We start from the raw sequence: 23,616 nt of genomic DNA, 5'->3' as shown, positions 1-23,616 counted from the left end.
AACAGCTATACCACACACTGCTTTGGCCATCACCACTTGGTCCATTCCATAACTACCTGAAGTGATAAAATGACTGACCAACCATGTCAGTGCTATTATCCTATGCAGATCTAGTCTGTTGTCCATTCCCTCCTGTGTATACCAACTGTCGAACAGTGATGGTTTTCCAGACACATTCATGGTTTTTTGTTATTGCCTTAATATTGTAACTTGTGTCACTGCAAAAGTTCAGTGATGATGAGCATTAAGAGATACAAAAAATACAGTATTACATGTTATTCACAAGCACTAGAAGAAAAAGAATTCGTTTCATGAACTACTGACACAGTCAGTCAGTGGGCATATTAACCATCAACTAGCTATATATCTAACCATGTACCCCACATTTTCACTTTTCCAAGAAGTAAAATATGAATGGGATTCATGTCCACCGTGTGCTTACACCATTTTGAGGCATTCTAGGTGTATACCTTCAATGCAATGAGATTCTTTCTTATTTCTTTTCATGAACTGAATTTTTTTTAAAAATCCTTTCTTTCTGGATGGAAACAGAAACTTTGCAGTTATTAAAAGTTTTGGTTCCATTAACTGACCTGGTCTTGCCTTGTGATGACATTTGTGACCTGCTTAAAAAAACAAGCCTAGTCATAGCGTCTAGACTTGGATTTTATGATTGACAGAAGAAACTAGAGCATTCTTATCAGGCTTGCATTGATAACTTTCATGACTTAAACTGTAACTACTACTTCACAGGTACATATTTCAAATATCAACAATCCTACACACTCTTACTTTCCCCAGCTCAGGAAGTTTGTACATTTGCAGACACTTTGTGGCATTTATCAACACATTGCAACTTCACAACAAACTCACCAAGCTGCAACCCCAAAAATATACATTAGTTCATCTTACTGGGAAAGACAATAAGATTACACTGCCCTGTAATATTACACTGGTGTTGCAAATCACCATTTATGGTACAGGATGACATGATGTTGCAGGAGGTTCATTATTTGATTTTGAATGCAAAGTATAGATGTGAAGTGGGTACAATGTGTTTGGTGTACAATGCCGTGATCCTCCCTTTCAGTGATCAGAGACGGTTGACTGGGACCTTGATGATGAGTACGCCTGCTCTCATGTTCTCAAACAGTCCAACATTGGACAACTGTCACATCTGAATGACTTACCTATCTGAATATTGCATGATCTGACCAGACAGCTGAATGGAGACCCGCAATGAGGCCCCTTTCAAACTCTGTCACATACTGATAGTGCTGTCTCACATGAGTACACAGCATCTCCGCGTCCTTCACAGTGATCACTCAGTGTCTTGCACTGTTCATATCCACCATGTACACTACTAACACTTCCAGGCCTGATAGCTACGCTAAAGACAAACGACCCTAATCCACTCTGGTGACTTTTCTACCTGTCACAGAGAACTGTAACTGTAATTATTTACTTATCTGCCAATCGTGTATATGTGTACAAAATTACATTGACATGTAACCATATCTTCTGGGCCCTTCACATTTTTTGTCAGGCAATGTATATGTAAATAACAACCACTGATAATGTCAGAAGCTATAAAACTGTAGCAAAATGCAGGAAGACTTTCTGAGACTTGACACTTGGTGCAACAATTGGTACATTTCCCTTAACATAAACAAATGTAACTGGGAACACCAACATTCATTAAATGTCTTAACGTATGTGTGCAAAGTGATGTAAAGAACAACCACATAAAATTACTACTATTAACAGCAGATACCAGAATGAAATATAACTGAAGAATCATCAGGAAGTGTAGTCTATCATAAAAGAGGTAATCTACAAAACCCTCAACCATTTGATACCTGAGTATTTGCTTCTTAATCTGGGAACCTCACAGGGGAGAACTGGTAGAGACAATAGAATAGAAGCAAATAAAAGTAGCGTGTTTTGTTGTGGGTTCATTTAGTAAGTGCAGAAACATCATGGAGATGCTCATCCACCTTCAACGGCAGACACTACTACATGAGAAGTGCAGTATATCACAGTGTTGTTTACTATTAAAATTCCATGAATGTACATTCTTAGAAGAGTCAATAAACATGTTACTTCTTCCTACATATATACCAGAAAACATCCAAGAACATAAATTAGAGGTATCTGAGCTCTTACAAAAGTTTGACAACAATTGTTCTACCCCCACACCATCTGTGACTGGAACAGATAAGGAGAGAACTGTTAGTGGTACTCTCTGTCAAACACCATAAAGTGGATTTCAGAGTATAGATGTTCATGCAGAAATACAAGCAGCTGCCATTATGTGTCATTTTCAGCAGCTGCCAGGACACACTGAGGTAGATCATACTGTGATCATTCCTTTCAATCATTGAACAAATGACAGAAGAAAGCCTCACTGATGCAGCTATTGCCCTGCTGTCTCAACCAACAGCCGCCCTTTGAATTTAGCTTCTCCAAATGGGAAAGGGACATGGTGCTATGCAATACAACTGTCACTACTTGGGATGGCATCAATACTTTGAGATACTGCAAATATCAATATGTAGTAGAAATACGAGGGTGTGCTGAAATGTAGTGCCATCAAATTTTTTATGTGAAAACTATCAAAGCATTTTAAACAAAAATGTTATTAACATTCTACATCTTTATTCTTCATGTCTTCATTTATTCTTCATATTTGCAGCCCTCTGCCAGTAGAGGTCTCTGAAGTGTAGCATGTAACATGGTGGTGTGTAACATAATTACGTCAGTGCATGAGAAACAGATTAGATTAGATTATATTAGATTAACTTACTATATCCAAAAATTCATCTAATGAGTAGAAGGAGTTGCCATTCAGAAATTATTTTAATTTCCTTTTAAATGCTATATGGCTATCTGTCAGACTTTTGATGCTATTAGGTAAGTGACCAAAGACCTTTGTGGCAGCATAATTTATCCCTTTCTGAGCCAAAGTTAGATTTAACCTTGAGTAGTGAAGATCATCCTTTCTCCTAGTGTTGTAACCATGTACACTGCTATTACTTTTTAATTCGTTCGGATTATTAATAGTAAATTTCACAAGTGAATATATATATTGTGAGGCTACAGTGAAGATCCCTAGTTCTTTAAATAAGTGTCTACAGGATGATCTTTGATGAGCTCCAGCAATTATTCTGATTACACGCTTTTGTGCAATGAACACTCTTTTACTCAATGATGAGTTACCCCAGAATATGATGCCATACAAAAGCAGAGAATGAAAATAGGCGTGGTAAGCAAATTTACTGAGATGTATATCGCCAAAATTTGCGATGACTCTACTAGCATAAGCAGCTGAACTCAAACATTTCAGCAGATCTTCAGTGTGATTTTTCCAGTTCAACCCCTCATCAAAGCATACACCTAGAAATTTTGAATATTCTACCTTAGCTACAGAGTTCTGATCAAAGTCTATATTTATTAATGGTGTCATTCCATTTACTGTGTGGAACTGTATATACTGTGTTTTGTCAAAGTTTAATTAGAGCCCATTTGCAGAGAACCACTTAATGATTTTCCGAAAAACACCATTTACAATTTCATCTGTTAATTCTTGTCTGTTAAGTGTGATAGCTATACTTGTATCATCAGCAAAAAGTACCAGCTTTGCATCTTCATGAATATAGAATGGCAAGTCATTAATATATATTAAGAACAGCAGAGGACCCAAGACCGAACCTTGCGGCATCCCATTCTTGATTGTTCCCCAGTTTGAGAAATCACCAGTTTTTTGCATATTATGTGAACTGCTTATTTCAACTTTCTGCACTCTTCCAGTTACGTATGATTTAAACCATTTGAGCACTGTCCCATTCAAACCACAGTACTTGAGCTTATCTAGCAGTATTCCATGATTTACACAATCAAAAGCCTTTGAGAGATCACAAAAAATCCCAACAGTTGACTTCCGGTTCCTCAGAGCATTTAATATTTCATTAGTGAAAGTATATATAGCAATTTCCATTGAAAAACCTTTCTGGAAACCAAACTGACATTTTGTTAAAACTTTATTTTGAACAAAGTTGTGTAGCTACTGTACAATACATTACTTTATCAAGAATTTTGGATAAGGCAGTCAGAAGAGAGATTGGGTGGCAGTTGTTGACATCAGACGTATCACCTTTTTTATGCAGTGGTTTAACAATGGCATACTTCAGTCTATCTGGGAAAATGCCCTGCTGCAGAGATCTATAACATATGTGGCTAAGAATCCCACTTATCTCTTGGGAACAAGCTTTTATTATTCTGCTGGAAATGCCATCAATTCCATGTGAGCTTTTATTCTTGAGTGAGTTTATTTTTCAGAAGGAGAGGTGAGTGGAATTTCAATTGTAACAAATTGTAACAAATTGTTACTGCCTTGCCTCTTCTAATGAACATTTAGATCCTATTTTCTCTACAACATTTAAAAAATGATTATTCAAAATGTTTTTGACTTCCAGCTTGTTGTTTGTCAAGTTTCCATTCACTTTGATGGTAATGCCGTCATCCTGTACTCTTGGTTGCCCTGTCTCCCTTGTAATAATATTCCAAATTGTTTTGATTTTGTTATCAGAGGTATTAATCTCAGACATGATGCACATGCTTCTGGACTTTTTAATAACCTTTCTTAATGTAGCACAGTAGTTTTTATAATATTTGGCTGTTTCTGGGTCATTACTCTTTCTTGTTGTTAGATACAGTTCCCTTTTGTGGTTACAAGATATTTTTATTCCTTTAGTAAGCCAAGGTTTTTTGCATGGTTTCTTATAATTAGATTTAACTACTTTCTTGGGTACACAGTTTTCAAATTCTCTTACAAGTGTATCATCAAATAAGTTATATTTTAAATTAGCATCAGGTTCCTTGTACACCTCATCCCAGTCTAATTGCTGAAGATTTTCCCTGAAATTTCTAATTGTTGAGTCATTAACTGAACGCACAACTTTGGAGGGTAGTTTTGAATTACTGGATGGAGCTATGTCATATACTGTAACTAGCTGAGCACCGTGATCAGAAAGGCCATTCTCAATAGGACAAGAATTTAGATTTTTAAACTTATCTTGGTCTATAAAAGTGTTACCTATCAATGTGCTGCTATACTTTACTGCCTGAGTAGGAAAATCAATGACAGATGTCAAATTGAAAGAACCGAGCAAGACTTCCAGGCCATTCTTCCTATTACACTCTTTCAGTGAATCAACATTGAAGTCTCCGCAAATAATAATTTGCTTTCCCCTATCTGACAGATAGCACAACAAGGCATCCAAGTATTGCAGGAATAAATGAAAGTTTCCTATATACTGTTACAATTATAAAAGAGCCCTCCCTCATTTGAAGTTGACATGAACATGCTTCTATATGTTGCTCTAGACAAAACTTTTTTGTATCTAAGCTTTTTACACAGTGATAACTTTTGACATATATGGCAACTCCTCCTCTCACCTTATTCTCACTACTCATATGTGCAGCTAGTTTATAACCACTGATATTTACCTTTTCCGTATCAGACACAATGTGATGCTCAGACAGGCATAGTATATCTATTACATTATCAGATTCAATGTCATCTAAACAAACCAGGAGATCATCTACTTTATTCTTCAATCCCGGAATATTTTGGCGAAAAATGGTAACATTATTTTTTACTTTACTTTTGTAAACAGAGTGCTGTAATCAAGTTTTGGACACGTTGAGTTCATCCGCACACAGAGCACCTCTCCTTTAGCATGACAATGACAGACCACACACGAGTCCTTCGACATCTGGAACAATCTGATGCCTCGGGTCCACTGTTAGTGACCGTCCTTCATAGGGTCTCAACTTGGCTCCATCTGATTTCAATCTGTTTCCAAAACTTAAAGAACTCTTTAAAGGACTTTTCTTTGATAGTGATGAAGGAGTGCAAGCAGAGCTGAGGTTCTGGCTCCATCAAACATTCTACAGTGATGGTATCAACATGACGGTTGTTTGCAGAATCCGTGCTGATTCCTATAGAGGAGATTTTTGTCCTCCAAAAAAGTCACTATGTGCAAGCACATAACATTCTGCAGAATTCTACAACAGATTGACAGCAGAGATGTAGACTTATACTTGTGTATGCATTTGAGGACCCATTTCAAAAGTAGGAATGACCTGCACCGTCTTAAAATCACTTGAATGTATCGTACCACTAATGATAGACTCCTGCTGGAAAAGAAGCAGTTTCTTTCATGTGATATATGTATAAACCAGCATGCCAGTTGCCTTTCCTGTGTTCACCTATTTTAGTTTATTTTCTATCTTGTACTAACTTACCTCGATAACTGTAATTTTGCTGTTGCCGATTGACGGACGGAACTAGCACAGTTTCAGTGTCCGACAGTGATTTAGATTTCCCGCTCAGTCCAAGTATCGATAGGGAGAATGTGTCAGAGATACTCAGACTACATATTTCAGCCACAACTAGCTCCTGTTCAAAGGGCTGCCACCAGTGCTAGCATATCACCTGGACTGGCTGCTGATGAGAGTATGTGGCCCGGCTCTTGCTAGCCAATCTCTTGTTCATCTTTGAAGCCTTTAATTGTGCGCCATTGAACAGTAGAGCTTTGATATTGCCTGTGATGTGTTTGTGATTTGGACTGTTGTGTAAGGTGACTTACTTACCCTCTAGATTTGGTTTTAAAACTGTGTTCTTCCTAAGCAGAGTAGGATGGAAAAGTGGTGATTAGTACTTTCTCACCGTGCAACTATTCCAGTGAGGTATGGATACCAAATTTCTCAAGTTCTGGCAACAGCAGTTTAGCAGCCACAGCAATAACTGCAGCAACAGCAACAGCTCAAACAATAGTGGGGACTTCAGCAGCTACAACAAGAGCAGCAATAGTAGGTGCATGAACAGTGGTGGGAATTCCATCAGCAATAGCAGAAACTGCTGTTCAAATGCTGAAAAACCAGCTAACAGTCTGCAGCTGCAGTTTCCTCACCTGGCCCTCACCCATTTGCTTACTTCGATAAGGCAAATGAGAGTTGGGAGGTCTGTTTATGTCATTTTGTCCTATCTTGCAACATAAATCAAGTAAATGACCCAGAACATCATTGTGCATTCTTACTGTCTTCTAGTAACAAATTGTACAATGTGGTGCAAAAACTATACCCACTCTCAAATCCAGTAGTTTGAGCTTTTCTGATGTTCGTGGTTTGTCAGTTGACTATTATGGTCACCAAATGCTTGTCATTGCAAATAGGCTCAAATTTATCCAGTAATTTAAGCAACATAGGCAGATATATGCAGCACGGGCCACTGACTCGAAAGGCGCGACATGCGTGTGTGATTTGTCCTGTAAACAGTGTGGCACGTTGTATGCCAACTCGTTACTCCGTGAGCCACAAGTACATTATGTGTCTTTCTCCTCACAGAGAAGTTAGTAAGAAGGCTTTAGAGTTGTGTGATACAATCCTGAGTGATGTGCTAAAACTTGCCAAAGCTCGTGAAGTAACTGCTCCAGCAACAAGCTACATTTCAAAATTCTTCTGGTGTCGTCAGTAATATTAGCAACCACTGTGCTCTACAAATAACTGATGATTTACAATCAATCTCATCATCTAATTTACTAAGCACCCATTCATCTGGTGGTAAAGTGACACGGGATTCAGTAGTTAGCGTAGTAGTTAGCACTCCAATGCCTTCATCGTCAGCTGGCGCACAAACACAGAAGTGTTTTGTTCGCCACTGACGTGTCACAAACTGACTGGACACTCATGCGACATTCCCATCATTGTCAAAGTGTCCCAGAAAAGTTTATGTCATCAAATCCTGTCCAGATTGTAGCCCACAGCATCAGTGACGTCACCGCCCTTTCCGTGATGTCATCTGTTTTGCATGCCACAAACCAGGGCACCTAGCAAATGCCTGCCTTGGCTGGTGTGTGTCAACAACATTAGTCATCAGCATGCTGTACACATCTTGCCAGTGCCCATAGCAACACTAGTACGGATGCAGAGCTTCATGTCGCAATTGGGCATTAACGAGGACACGTACTGGCAGTTTGGCTCCCCACAGCTGAGGTCCCCTCAGTGCAGAGTGGTGATGCACAGTGGCCAGTCAAGCACACAACAGGATCAGACTGCAATCAACACTAGATATAAAAATGTAGTTCAGCAACTAACCCTGCTAGTAGACACCTCTCGGATGACAACTAACATTTTTGGCCTAGACACTTTTGTCCTTTTCGGTTTTAAAATTCATGACCAGATGAATCTGGCTTCAGCTGTGATACCATTCACAGAACTTGGTACATTATGTGTACAATTTAAGTAACTGTTTGAATCTACATTAGGTTGTGCAATGAGGTTGCAGATCCTGTCGATTGACAGTGCCTAAGCTTTTTGGATCTCATTCAGTGTCTTCACCATGCTTGAGCATGTTACAGCAGAACTAGACAGGTTGCAAAGTATGGGAGTTATATTCCCAGTTTTATCTAGCCAGTTTCATACGTCTGGGCTCGTACTTTCAGCTAGAACCCCACGTAGACCCAAAGCATCGTCACTGGCAATTGTTTGAAACTACAGCCGGCCAGGAGCATCTGGTCTGGCATCAGAATCTGCCATCCACAATGTGACATTTTGCCCCTCCCCCCTCCACTTTCCCCTCAACTGTTGACTGGATACGACTGCAACCACGCTAGGGACAAGCCTGCCAACCAGCCTGCCCAGTACCGTCACAATCTCTGCCCTCATGTCAGGTGTCGACGAGGATTCCAAAATGACCAGCAATGGGAGCCGATAGAGATGGAACCACTTCCTCCCCCTAGGTTACCTCTGGCTCCCACAACCATCATCACACCATCAATGGAGATTGAGCATCTTTGGACTGAACCTATCTCTGCCACGACCAGCACCTACTCTCCTGCAGGCAGGCCCACACTGCACACTTGAACCTGTCGATCAGCTGGATCTCCTACGGGCACTGCCACCTTCTGATCCAGCTGATCACGTCGAGGAACTACCGCGGGAGCTTGGTGGGTATCCGGGCACCTCTCTCCCCTTCCTCAGTGAAGTCAGCATCAGCCTGGCCCTTTCCATCCCTACACGTCAATTAAATGGCGAAAGCATTTAGTATCCGACAGTGATTTGGATTCTCTGCCCAGCCCAAGTATTTGACAGGGTAAACATGACAGAGATACTCAGGCAACATATTACTGCTGCATCTCGCTCCCACATGAAGCAGCACTGGCATATCAGCTGGCGCCAGTCACTAATGAGATTATCCTGGCAAGTACCGCAGCCCAGCTCCTGCTAGCCAGTCTCTTACTAGTCTTTGCAGCCATTAGTTATGCACCATTAAACAGTAGTTTTGTCCTTGCCTGTGTTATACTTGTGATTTGGATTTCTCCCTGGACTATTCTATATGCTTAAGATGACTTTGCTACACTCTGGTCTTGTTTTTAGTTACCTGTCCACTTCATGAACTCCACCACCATCGACCTCAGGAACTGCCTCTTGGTTCCACCAGTCTCTGCATAACTCCCAGCACAAGTGATCATAAACTGTGTTCTTCCTCTGCAGAGTAGGAAAATGAAACAGTGAAACAATTTTGGAAAATGGAATTTAGTTTCAGCCATCTCTCTGTCATGTTCTATTTCAGTGCCCGTATGTTCACCGAGTGACCAGATATATAACTTTGATCTGTTTACTGACTTAATTTAACACCAAAGCTTCTTTGGATTTTCTGTCAGATTTTTACATAGAATTTTACTTTCAAATTCATAAGCTTCATGCTTGGCTCTCCACATGCACTTTCTTTGCAAAGCTGTGACTATGTTCAAATCTGTGGTAAATATCTCTTTGCTTTTGGAGCACCTGTCTAATGTGGTCATTGGACTCTGGAGGCACTTACCCTCACAACTTTGCTCAATACATACCTTTCTAAGGTGTATTGTACAATACATTTTAACTTTGTGCATTTGCATCCAAAATTTTTAGACTCAAGAGATGAATAATTGATGGTTGCATCTGAAACTAGTTTTTTTCTTTTTTGCTCTACCTGGGCTGCAGAAAGAGAGAGATTGAGATGATCCCAGGTATTTGGAGAACTCTATGTTTATTCTTGAAGTTTTTACTTTAGGCACTCTGTCACTCTCAAAGGTTATACAACTTTTCTTCAGAAAAGTCAGGGCACTCCTCCCTCAAAATCAAATCTTTTCAGGAAGCAGATCCTGATTCGTACAGATGCTCATGGTTTATTCACTAATTAGTTACCTTAAATGTTTCCCTGGTTGCCTAGCATTCACATTTAACAGTGATGTGAATAAACCTTGATCACTTACAACACAGAACTGCTGTAAATAAAAAAAGTAGTCTTGTAAACATTACTGATTCACTCAAGGCTCAGATGTGATATTTTTAAATGCAAGACATGATTAACAATATTCTGCAGCCCCACGACAGACTTTTGGTCCATTTTCATAAAAAAATTGGTTGTACTTTTTGGTAAAGTCTTACAATGTTATGTGTATTATTTTAATGTGATTGTTTCCAAACACATCCACTCACCTCTATCTAGCAGTGTATAAGTACAAAATGTAAATCAGCTGATGCAAATGACCATTATACATTATTAGTATAACCATGAAAGGGTGATTACAGGCTGGCCGATGACAACAGACTTTTTTTAGCTAATGTTACATGGTGCACACTTCTATGGCAATTATGAGAAGCATTTAACTTTCCTGGTACTTCTTCCACAGCTGAATGACCACTGTACAGAGAAATGAGCCATATTGAAATGATTTAGCTTCATTGGAAAAGCCAAACTACTGCTGAAGAAAAAAAGCCCGTATTACAATGATAGACACTCTTTGCCCTGGTTCCAATCTTCCAAACGCATGCACCATAATAGATCTGTGAATGAATGTCGTAGCTAGTCATTATTATGATTTTCGCTTACTAAGACACAACATAGGCAACTGTTGCAAATGGTAAGCTTGGAATGAAGGTCAGATTGTTTAAATAGCTGTATCCAAACATGTAATTGAAGAGCTACTTACCACATTATTGGCCTTGCTTGTCATCCTGAGAAGCAATCGGAGATTGTTGAAAAGATTAGAGTGCTTTACCATTACAACATCAACACAACCATCCCCTATATGACAGTATGGTGACATGCCATTTGGACTTCGTTGACATGCACAGGACACGTTTGCACAGTTCACCATAAAGAATTTACCACGGAATGTCTTCCATTCTGCAAAGATATAAGAACAGTTAATATATTGTCATCAGCATTACTGTGATGGTTTGAACTAACTGGTAGCTAATTAACAAGAGTCAGGATATGTGAAATGGTACACTGATTATCACATGCAATAAACACACATTATCATTTCTATATACATTCACCTGAAATATTTTGAAAATTAATAAATTAAGGGTCCAAGAACTATATGAGAAATGAATACAGAAAACTATACTGCTTGAAATGAATGTATACAGGAGCCTACATGAATTATTTTATTCAATTTATCAAAATACCATATTTACCCAAATATAAGGTGGCCCTGAATATAAGACAACCCCCCCCCCCCCTTTTTCTAAAGAGGCTCCCTGGGTAAAAATTTATTTTTTAATCAAATTTAAAATCTAATTTTCATCAAAATTACAAACTTTGATTGCCTGCACTTTGATAACATAAGGAGAAATTTTCAACAAAAAGAAATTATTTGCATTAATTTTTATCTTCACTGCCTTTTTTGTTTACTTAGCCTGTAGTCTGGGGAATCATTATTTTAATCATCACCATTCTCATTCTAACAGGATAGCTGTGAAATTTATATCTCCGTTGTCACAAATATTTGGCTGTTTCTTCCGAATATGTTGCAATTTCGTTTCTACACTGATGTGAGAATGTTACAGTGTCTCTTGTTTCCAAATATATCATCTGCCCACCACTCTCTCATCGACTGTGTAGAACCACCAGCTGACACACCCCCAATCATTCCCATTGTACCTAATGATAAGTGTCAACAACACTGCTGCACAAAACACATAATTACACCACTGGCCCCCATCAATACTTTTAGTGTCTCCTGCTGAAATGTATGCTATTGCAGGGTGTATATGCAGACAAGACAAAAAATTTGCGGATTTTTCCTGGATCTCCCGGTTAAAAATGAACTTTTTCCCTCGTCAAAATACACTTCTTCTGAGGTGAAAATACACTTTTCCCATGGTAAGTGACCATGTACTTTCCCTTGGAGCTGTAAAAATATCAATCTTTTGAATGGTAATGTTTTATACATCAGAATAGAACTTTCCAGCACTTTAGGAAACAAAACTCAGAAAAAAAGAAAGAGAGAGAGAGAAAAGAAAAAACGAAGACAGGAAGAAAGAAAGCAACATGTTTTCGAAAGATCTTTGATGTGCAGCAACACTACGCTCTGTATTTTCATATCACGAAAGTATAAATGTAGTCAGCCAACAGCAACATAAGTAGCATGTATACACGAATAGGAAAAGTTAATAGTTTCAATTAATGTACATACTGTAGCTACAAGAAAAGCTAAGCTTTCATATATAATATTGGTCTTGAAGATTAATAAGCTACAAGAAAAGCTAAGCTTTCACATATAATATTGGTCTTTCTAGCATGTTTTACACTTTAAGATACATCACACAAATGTGCCAGTCAAATTTTAAACAGTGACATTAATGTCTGGTCTTCTGGGCTCGAAATTATTTTAAGCAGCTGGTACTCAGTGTGTTAATTTTTAAATGAAAGTCAAATGCTCTCTGATTTAAGAAATTCATTGCACATCCACACACATAACATAATTCATCTTGCGTAAAAAGAATTCCCTTTGAAAATAATGATTTTCAAAGAACCATTTGCAATATTTTCCCGCAACTTCTAAGACATATGTTCATATGCATATAGCACTAACAGATCTTACACGACATCAAAAAAGAAACAGGACATCAGAGGATACTCCACAAGCACAGGAATTTCATAAATCATACTAAACTGCATAATTCAGCTTAAATGACACATTCAAATGTCCAGATTCACAATGAAGTAGGCCCAATCTGATATTAAGCTTTTCAGTGAACTTCTCGGGATCCAAATTTTCTTGGAGTACCAGAACTGTTCTGTCTCAATGTTTGGTTCTTTACTATCACATAATGTTGTATGTGTCAGAAAGTAAAAATGTGCACTTGAAATTTGGTAAGGAGTTGAAACTAGCCAATAGTGTGGAATGAAACACTTTGTTTCTTATAAATTGATTGCATCTGCAGAAAAGATTAATAAAAGCCACATTTATTTAGCAAACAGACAAACATAATTTCATTGTTGTGCAGGGCAATTAATGCTTGATTGCCAAAAATGTGGAAATAAAATCAAATCAGAAATCTGAAAGTCATAACATATTTTAGCCTTCTGTAATTATGTGAATGTATTTTAATTCACTTGATAGCTCCCAGCCACAGAAATCCATTTTGTTTTCATTTGATGTATGAACTGTAAATGAAGACGAAGCAGCAAAATCACTAAATGTAAACACAGATCACTATCCCCCTCTCCACTACATCCCAGACTGCTCAGTGCATGCGCGAATCTGTCTGCTTGGACGTGCCAGAAAAATTTTTCTGGGTAGCATAACTGCTTATTGCTACCGCTGCAGCCACATTTCAAGTAGGCAGACGCATGAGTATGTGCTGTTCATATGCAGTTCAACTGCACATGCACATGAGCCCACTGGCAACTGCTGAAATTGAACTTAATGTAAACAGTTATGACATCTTGCTCATCGGAAGCAGTTTGCTGTTAGGAAGTATTCCATTGTCTTCGTCCTTAAGCCTTTGACACATTTTGCTTTTGGCAGGCGCCTGTGTGTGCACTGTGTTTTGTTATTGTAAATGGCGCAATTCCTTTGCAACTTAAGTTTTATTTTTGTTTTATTCTCTCTTTTATGTTTTATAGCTAAAGTATTATTCTGCAGTAGTGGCATTCAGTAAAATTCTTCGTTAGGCTATCAGTTCTTACCAGTCAAAATTACAAAAATTTGACTGAAGACTAAATGAAAAATTCCTGGAATCCTAAAAAATTCCCATGGCCGGATTTCCCAGAGCATATACACCCTGTATTGTTGAGTATTTGTCCAATTTTAAAGTAAATTCAATACAGAGTACAAACTGATTCAGGAAACCTGCAGTTTAAACATGTTCAAAAAAAGCCAAAGTATGCAGTATACATCCCCATGGTTGGTTGCACAACGAAATTTCTGCCTGCTAATCACTCCCCTCCTGGCACTCCCCGCAGTTCTCAGACCAGCTAGGTCACTGTTCCCCCTCCATCTTTCTGTAGTGCTGTGCTTGAGCAACAGTGAAGCATGGACAGCAATATCTTCTAGAGTGCAGGTCATATGTAACAACAGCAACTAATATATAAATAAAAGATCGCAATCAATATTCAGTCCAATTCTAGAACTTTTGCTCGCCCCACTATCTAGTGACATTTGTTTGTACTATCTCCACAATGAGTCTTTCCACTGTAATTTATTCTCATGACAACAATTACAGACGTTTTAGTATGATTTATTTCATTTCTTAGACATTTCATTCTAGATTGATTTTCCTTCTCATTTCATCTGAATGTTATCATTTTGTTCTAAATGTGATTAAAAGCTGGTGCTGATTTTCTCCAGTATCCTAACACGTGTACAGCAACTGAATTTCTCATTTGCAGCCCACTTCTTTCTCATAACCAAATAAGATACTGACTTTGGTTCAGAATCAAGTAATTGTTTTTGAAGGACAAGATGTTTGTCTTTGAATGTTACCTTCACATAAATGTGTGTAAATGGGATCCATACATGTATGGGAACTTTTATTGCAAACCTGTTCAAATACAACAAAAGTTTGTAAGTTGAAAGAACTTAATGTCATTTTCCACTGTGTTTCACAAAACTGATAATTTTAAGCAGAGCATTAGACTGTTGTAGTGGCTAGTTCATAGTTTCTCGCCTATCCCTTGCACTATTGCCATGAATCAAATGTCACGTGGTAGTTCAAGCAATGCTGATACTGTATCAAGCACTTCGGCATATTGGGAAATCTCAAGTCTACTTGAACGCAAGTATTGTTTGATATGTCCTACCCTTTGGGATTGTTCAAAATAAATTTGTATGCGCCTCATTAGTTAAAACTGTCATTTAATGTAGGCATGACCACCAACGAGCTGTCCATCAGAATGAATGGCTACCACAAAACTGTAGCTAAGAACAGAGCTTACCACCTGGCGGTGGAACATGCTGAGCACAGCATGGTCAAGATCAATGGCTGCTTCACAACCTGTCCCATCTGGATACTTCCCTCCAGCACCAGATTTTCTGAACTACATAAGAACTCATCAGCTCCAGCATCCATTTCTCACATTCCTAGCTTTTGTGCCTGCTGCCTCTTGCTCATGCATCTCTATCCAGGGTGTATACACAGACAAGGAAAAAAAATTCCCAGATTTTTCCTGGATTTCCCGGTAAAAATACACTTTGTCCCGGGTGAAAACACGCTTTTTCCATGTTAAGTGACAGTATATTTTCCCCTCACCAATCCTTTGAATGGTTATGGCTTTATACATGGGCTTAGAATTTCCCAGCACTTTAGAAAACAAAACTCAGAGAAAAGGACACGTTTTGGAAATACCTTTGATATGCAGCAACATGTACACTGCGTATTTTTTTATTATGAAAGTATACATTGGAATTCCACCAAACACCGCTTGTTACTTTCTGAATCATTGAAATCGAGACTGCGATGCGCTTCTGTAAGCCATTCTTAGCTCATGTCACGTGATCTCGCCAGCCAATGACAGTGGTTATTCAAAGCATAGGACAAATGATGTAGTCAGCCAACAGCAACATCACTGTTACATAGCACGAACACATAAACAGGGAGAGTTAATAGTTTAAATTAATATACATAGTGTTGCTGCAAGAAAAGCAAAGCTTTCACATATAATATTGGTCTCTAACGTCAACAAGCAGCAAGAGAAGCTAAGCTTTCACATATAATGTTGATCTTTTTTGCACATGTTACACTTTAAGATATATCACACAAATGTGCCAGTAAAATTTTTAATAATGACAAATGTCTGATCTTCAGGGTTCAAAATTGTTCTAAATGGCTCGTCATCAAAGAGCTGATTTTTAAATGAGAGTCAAACGCTCTGTGATTTAAGAAATTCAAGGTACATTCTCGCACATAGTTCAACTTACGTAAAAGGATATTTACTTTGAAAGTAACGTTTTTCAAACCACCATTTGCAATATTTTCCTGTGACCTGTTATAAATAGATTCCTGTTAATGAATCTTCCATCGGTTCTTGGTAGAACAACATTATAATAAATGAAAAGCACCAGTTTGCATTTGTTCTACAATATTACTTTTATTGTTAACTGGTTTTTGGCTTACAAGGCCATCTTCAGACATTTACTGAGTATTATAACCAAAGAAGTTACAATGTTTGCAAACAACATTGGAAGAGAAGTAACACATCCAGACTGAAGTAGAAACATACAGTAAGTAACATCTTTGACAGTGTGGTGGTAGTGCAGTGAAAAAGTAAAAATTGAACAGTACATAAATAACAATAGAGCAAGCAGGAAAACCATTAACACAAAATAGGGATAGCATGCCCACATAACAGTTTCTATTAATAAACAGAACTAATAAAATAAAATAAAATTAGTACTAGAGTAGGCTACAACAGGAGGTATGAAACATGGAGAGTAATAAACAAACCAATCAAAAGAAGAGACAATTATCAATGGAACTACAGAATGCATAAGGAACTTAAACAATATCAATAAGAAAAATAGAAATCAATAAATGCAGGAAAATGGAGGCGTTTGAGGGAACCTACAGTAAATGCAATCTTTAAGGGTGTGGTGGTACTGCATTTTGACATTAACATTATAATCAAAACAGTGGCTGTGTAACAGTTTGCATTAAATAAATGAACAAAGTAAAATATGAACAATATTTGATGAGACAACTACAAGAGGTGTTAAACATGGACAGTAATACAAGTACCAGTTAAAAGAAAGCCTTAACTATTAAAACTACAGTCTATATGTAATACAAAGACCACTTCAACGAAACAAAAGAACTTAATGAATACAGGAAATGGGAATATGTAGGAAGAGACAGTGTGAGAAGTAATGAACAACAGCGATGATTATATGAAGTTTAGGAGAGGGGAAGTGTTGAGCTGTGTCTGGTCATTTAGGATTAAATCTGGACTGTGAGCAAGATGTTTGTTAATTTCCAGGGCTTCCAGCAGGTTGAGTTTATGGCCTTTGTTTGTTAGGTGAAGTACACGGGACACTGGCTGGTAGTTGTGACCCTCACTCAGTACATGCTCAGCAAATGCAGAGTCTGAATTATGCAACCTCCAGCTGCATTCATGTTCAGCCAGCCTAGCTGCTATGTCTCTGCCTGACTGACCAATGTAAAATTTGTCACAATCAGAACAGGTAATTTTGTATACCCCACTGTTGGCTAATAACTGGATCTTATCTTTGCTATTAAAAACACACTATTTATTGCTAAAGTTCCTTATGTATTCTGTAGTTACATTGATAATTGTCTCTTCTTTTGATTGGTTTGTTTATCACTCTCCACGTTTCATACCTCCTGTTGTAGCCTACTCTAGTACTAATTTTATTTTATTTTATTAGTTCTGTTTATTAATAGAAACTGTTATGTGGGCATGCTATCCCTATTTTGTGTTAAAGGTTTTCCTGCTTGCTCTATTGTTATTTATGTACTGTTCAATTTTTACTTTTTCACTGCATTACCACCACACTGTCCAAGATGTTACTTACTGTATGTTTCTACTTCAGTCTGGACGTGTTACTTCTCATCCAATGTTGTTTGCAAACATTGTAACTTCTTTGGTGATAATACTCAGTAAATGTCTGAAGGTGGCCTTGTAAGCCAAAAACCGGTTAACAATAAAAGTAATATTGCAGAACAAAAGCAGACTGGTGCTTTTCATTTATTAGACATAGGTTGCCAGAGAGCACAAATAACAGGCGATACCGTGCTTGTGCAGCTACCATGATATAGGAAGCCCGTATGTACGTACGTGTAAAACATTGAAAGATCATACATTATGACATAAAAGAAACAAGATATCTGAGGATACTCCAAGCGCATCAGAATTTTGTGAACCATACTAAAATGTGCACATTTAAAGTACATACTTAAAGTGCACATTCGTATGTCCTGATTCCCAATGAAGTAGACTTCGACCTGATATTAAGCTTTTCAGTGTGGTTTTCGGGATGTAAATTTTCTTGGAGCACCAGTACTGTATTATATCATGTTTGTTTCTTTATTATGGCATAATGCATATGTGCTAGAAGATGAAAACATGCACTTGAAATGCAGCAAACAGTTGAAACTAGCCAGTACTGTGGAATTAAACATTATGTTTCAAATACATTGACTGCCTCTGCGGAAAAGGTTAATAAAAGTCAAATTTCTTTAGCAAATAGACAAAAATAACTTCACTGTTCTGCAAGGCAATTAATGCTTGACTGTCAGAAAGGTGGAAATAAAAAAAAATCTGTAACTAATGACATATTTTAGCTTTCCATAATTATGTGAATGTATTTTAATTCACTTGACAGCTCCCGGTCACAGATCTCCAGTTTGTTTTCATTTGACGTGAGAGTAAATGAAGGGGAAACAGCAAAATCACTAAATGTAAACATGGGTCATGTGGAGACTACCCACTATAACTCAGACTGCTCTGCGCATCAGCCCCGGATCTACGATATTTGTGAACCGGGTCAATACTAAAATAAAATCGAATTTTCAATAATATGTTCATCTTGTAGGGCACATCTTTCTGAAAAGTCTGAAACATAAAACATACGTGCTTGAGGAAATGTAAGTCATGTTATTTGGTATTAAGTGTGCCAAAGTGCAGTGCCACACCTCTTCATAAAGCATTCTTCTACCGCACGTCACTGTATTTCACTCTGTGGAATTGAAATGTGTGTATTTTGTAATGGATGCCATCGAACTATATTCAGGACAGCAGCAATTGAAATGTCCTGTGGTGCCTCTCCTGCTCCCAGTCGGTCGGTTTGACAGCCTGCCCCTCTTAAAAAAAATCTCACAATTAATAGCGGATGGGACTATTTGTAATTGGGAGAACAAGACTCTTCAGAAAATTTGCACTTTTTATTGCCTATTAGCTAATAACTTCATGTTTTGTGTGACATAAAATTAAATATAGGATACATAAAACCAATAAAGACAAGAGACGAGCAAGAAAGTACACGTTACTTCAATCCTTAGCTCCTAGCATTTTTTTCTCTCTAATCTTGCTACAGCTTTAAATGGCGTGCTTTCCTTTCTGTGAAAGAATCTACTACCTCATCAAAGTTCATCAAACGTTTTGCTACATGAAAAATCAAAATGCCATTATCTAATACTGAAAAAGCTGTTAACACAAATAATATCCAAGACTGGTGTGGTTTCTTGATCTGATTACGTCTATTTTGTCACTGTCTGCTAGATAAAACAAAATCTAGGCCTTTCTAATATAGGAGCAATTTTGTAATACACACCAAATAAACGAGACTGTTTTGGCACAAATGGCCATTTTTATAACATGACAGAATATAATTCATGAAGTACCAATATTATTAGGCCTACTACAAGCAAAAAGCTTTATGTTGGAAAATAGTTTCACATTTCATTCATATGCACCAGCTTCTCAAGCATGAGATCAAAAAGCAGTATTAAGAAATTTTTATATAAATCTGGAACTGTCTCATTCTTCCATAATTTGTGTGATGTCCCCGTTTCTTCTCCTTCCTCGTTCTAACAAACAATCTTGTCATCACCAATTTTGCAGCTATTCCTGCCATTGTCAAAATCTGTTCACCGATTAACTTCAGTAAACTTGCCAGAATCACAGGTTTAGTTATCCCGCGATTGTTTTCCGTGTTACTTCCAGAATAGAACTTAAGAGGCTGCTAGCTAGGGACTGTACAACTGGTCCTTACTAGTGTAGCGATCTGGCCAGAAATTTTCTGTAAAAATTTCATATTCTTGGATACACCGAGAAGATAATACATAATCTCTCTCACCTGTTATTCCTGTCAGTCATTTATTTCCATTCTGGTAGTCTGAATCTATGGATTTTGCTAGTAATTATAACAACGCTGATCATTCGCAAACCCAATCAACCACATAATCAGAAAGCGATTGGCATTCATCTGTTTGGCTTTACTCCGCTCAACTCGTACAGCCCCATCCCCTTTTGCCTGCGGAAAGTTTATTTCTAGATGCGGCGAGGATTCTCCTGACAGAGGCATCATGTACACTATGCACGCATTCAAAAATCAACTTATGATTCATTCAGAAATCAACTTAAAATGTGTTCAAAAATGTTTAAAAACCAACAGGGAACTGTTTCAAAATCATACGAATAATCGATAGACCAATGTGTGCCGGATGCTAGGCACTTTGTAAAACAAGTTTTTTTTCCTCAAGAATATGAATTTGGCGCCCCCTTTTACCGGTAGCATCTAGCTGCTTGCTGCGACTGCTTGCACAGCCCACAGCCACATTCCAGAAGCAGGAGAATCTACTGCCCAAACGCAACTCAACTGCACATGTGCATTATCCCAATCGTAACTGCTAAAACAAATCTAATGTAAACAGTTGTGACTTCACGCTCATTGGAGGCAATTTGTTGTTATGAAGCATTGCATAGCCTTCCTAAGCCTCTGACACATTTTGCTGTTGGCAGACGCTTGCATGAGCACTGTGTGTTGTTGTTGTTGTTGTTGTTGTTGTTGTATATAGCGCATTTCCTTTGCAATTTAAGTTATTTTCATTTTCTCCTCTTGTTTATGTTTTATTGTTGAAGTATTATTCTGCAGTAGCAGGAAACAGTAATATCCTTTGTTAGAGTATCAGTTCTTACCAGTCAAAATTACAAAAATTTAACTGAAAACTAAAACAATGAAAAATTCCCAGAATTCTAAAAAATTCCCGGGTTTTTTCCGGTTTTCTCACGGATGAAAAAATTCCCGGGTTTTTCCCGGATCTCCCAGTTGTCTCAGGTCATATACACCCTGTCTATCCCACACACCTGCTGCCTCCCTCCAAGCCACCTGCTAAATCTCTTGGACTCTCCTCCTGCTTCCCACCTCTTTCTCCCTTTGTTAGACATGCTGGTTTCACTATATGATACTCAGATCAAGGTTAAGGAGTTTGTCCCACAAACAAGTTAAGTTGACTTCAAAATATAGATGAATAGGTCCTAAATGAAGTTACATTTCTCAAGTCACTCAATGAAGTAACAGTCTAGAACCATACAACTATCCAATTCCACATTCAGTACTTCTTTGGTGGTGTAAACATGTGTGTTGATCACTTGAGCTCTAATGAATTAGACAGCGATGCCATGGCAATACTTAAATTAAGATGCACGTGGAAGGAATGATAAGATTAAACTGCATTTGTACCACAAGATCACAACATTTTTGTCCTCCCCATATTGTGAGCTTTGTATGCTGAGCACTGAAGACAGAGATAACGTTTTCAAAGAGGTTGGTTCTCTGTATGTAGATATCAAATTGCAATCTTGGTTCTTTCTAGTTACTCAATGTTCAGATGAAAGTACACAAGGCCTCTTTACACTGGCTCATCCACTGGAGTTCGAGAGGTACGCATAAAGTGTAGACCACGTGAACAAATGCTATGAAGTATCATTGTACCTCTGAGTCACTGCAACCAAACAGGATGCAAAAGCAGAAACAAATATTCTTGGATGGTGGAAAGAACAAAAAAAGACAGTACGTTCTCAGGCACATGTACTCCAGCCTCAAGTGGTTCTACAGAGAGGAATTTCAGTGCTACTGGTTCGGTTGTATGACTGTTGCAATTGGCTGGAGCCTAATGTCATGCATAACATTTTACTGGTTCACAGTAACAGTATCTGTTAAGTACTTATGACAGGTCAATTGATGTTGATTCTATTCAGATATTAAATGAATATCATGATATAATGTTGTTTAAATTTAATGATTCTAAAAGCACCTAACTGGCAGACCACTATATCTAAGAAATTGCTTAAACTTCAGATAACCAACAACACAGAGTTGTCGCACTACTCATAACCACTGTTAAATGTAGATGGACTGGTTTTTAACTCACACAGTTTGCAACAGGCATGTTAAAGCAATCCCTATGTTTGTGCAAACTAGAATGTTATGTACAACATTAATGCAATGAGACTACAAATATACACTAGCAAATCAAGTGCATCAGTTTGCGTATTTTTTTATAGTGATAAGTTGTGTTTATAGACTAACAGTGAGTTTTGTAGCATATAATTTATTTCTGCAATTTTTTAAAGACTGCTGAAAATTTATTTTAATATTTAACCACTATTCATAGAATACACCTCATCCTCATGTCCTGTTAGAAATTCTCTGAATAGAGAGTAAAGACTGAAACAAATTTACAGTAGTCTTCAAAAAAGTTTTTCTGAAATGTTCACACACACACACACACACACACACACACACACACACACACACACACACACACACGCACACACATGTAAACACATACATATACATGTACACATATAGTCCTCTATGAGGGGAGGACTTGGCTGACAAAGTGATAGAAGAAGAAACTGGAGTCGATATAGGAGACATTGGAGATCCAGTATTAGAGTCAGAATTTAAAAGAGCTTGAACACTTAAGATCAAATAAAGCAGAAGGGATAAATAATATTCCAGAAGAATTTCTAAAATTATTGAGGGAAGTGTCAAGTAAACAACTATTCAAGTTGGTGTGCAGAATATATCAGAGTGGCAAGGTACCATCATGTTTTTGGAAAAAATATCATCCACACAAATCGGAAGATAGCAAGGGCCAATAAGTGCAAGAACTATTGCACAATCAGCGTAACAGCTCATGTAGCCAAGCTGCTGAGAAGAAGAATATACAGAAGAATGGGAAAAAATTGAAGATCTGTTATATAATAATCAGTTTGGCTTTAGGAAAGGTAGAGGCACCAGAGAGGCGATTCTGACATTACAGTTGATAATGTAAGCAAGACTAAAGAAAAATCAAGACATGGTTATAGGATTTGTTAACCTAGAAACAGCATTGGACAATGTCAAATAGGGCAGCATGTTTTAAATTCTGAGAAAAATAAGAGTACATTATAGGGAAAGATGGGTAATATACAGTATGTACAAGAACCAAGAAGGAACAATAAGATTTGATGACCAAGAATGAAGTGCTCAAGTTAAAAAGGGTGTAAGACAGGGATGCAGCCTTTAACCTCTATTGTTCAATCTCTGCATCAAAGAAGCAATCACAGAAATAAAGGAAAGCTTCAAGGGTGGGATTAACATCCATGGTGAAAGGATATAAATGAAAACATTCACTTAAGACATTGCTATCCTCAGTGAAAGTGAAGAAGACTCACAGGATCTGCTGAATGGGATGAACAGTCTAATGAGTACAGAATATGGATTAAGAGTAAACCAGAAAAAGATGAAAGTAATTAGAAACAGCAGA

General features: G+C 37.8%; 1 protein-coding gene across 1 annotated transcript in view; it reads right to left on the bottom strand.

Moving 5' to 3' along the window:
* The window catches only part of LOC124555283 (ceramide kinase), a 275,041-nt gene that overhangs the window by 11,440 nt on the left and 239,985 nt on the right, over positions 1-23,616 (bottom strand). The window contains exon 7 of the mRNA XM_047129158.1: positions 11,040-11,236. Within this exon, the coding sequence (XP_046985114.1) occupies positions 11,040-11,236 (197 nt within the window). The remainder of the gene's footprint in view (positions 1-11,039; positions 11,237-23,616) is intronic.

The sequence above is a fragment of the Schistocerca americana genome, chromosome X, assembly GCF_021461395.2.
Source record: "Schistocerca americana isolate TAMUIC-IGC-003095 chromosome X, iqSchAmer2.1, whole genome shotgun sequence".
Taxonomy (NCBI): domain Eukaryota; kingdom Metazoa; phylum Arthropoda; class Insecta; order Orthoptera; family Acrididae; genus Schistocerca; species Schistocerca americana.
The sequence above is the reverse complement of the archived record's forward strand: the minus strand, read 5'-3'. Positions and strand labels throughout refer to the sequence as shown.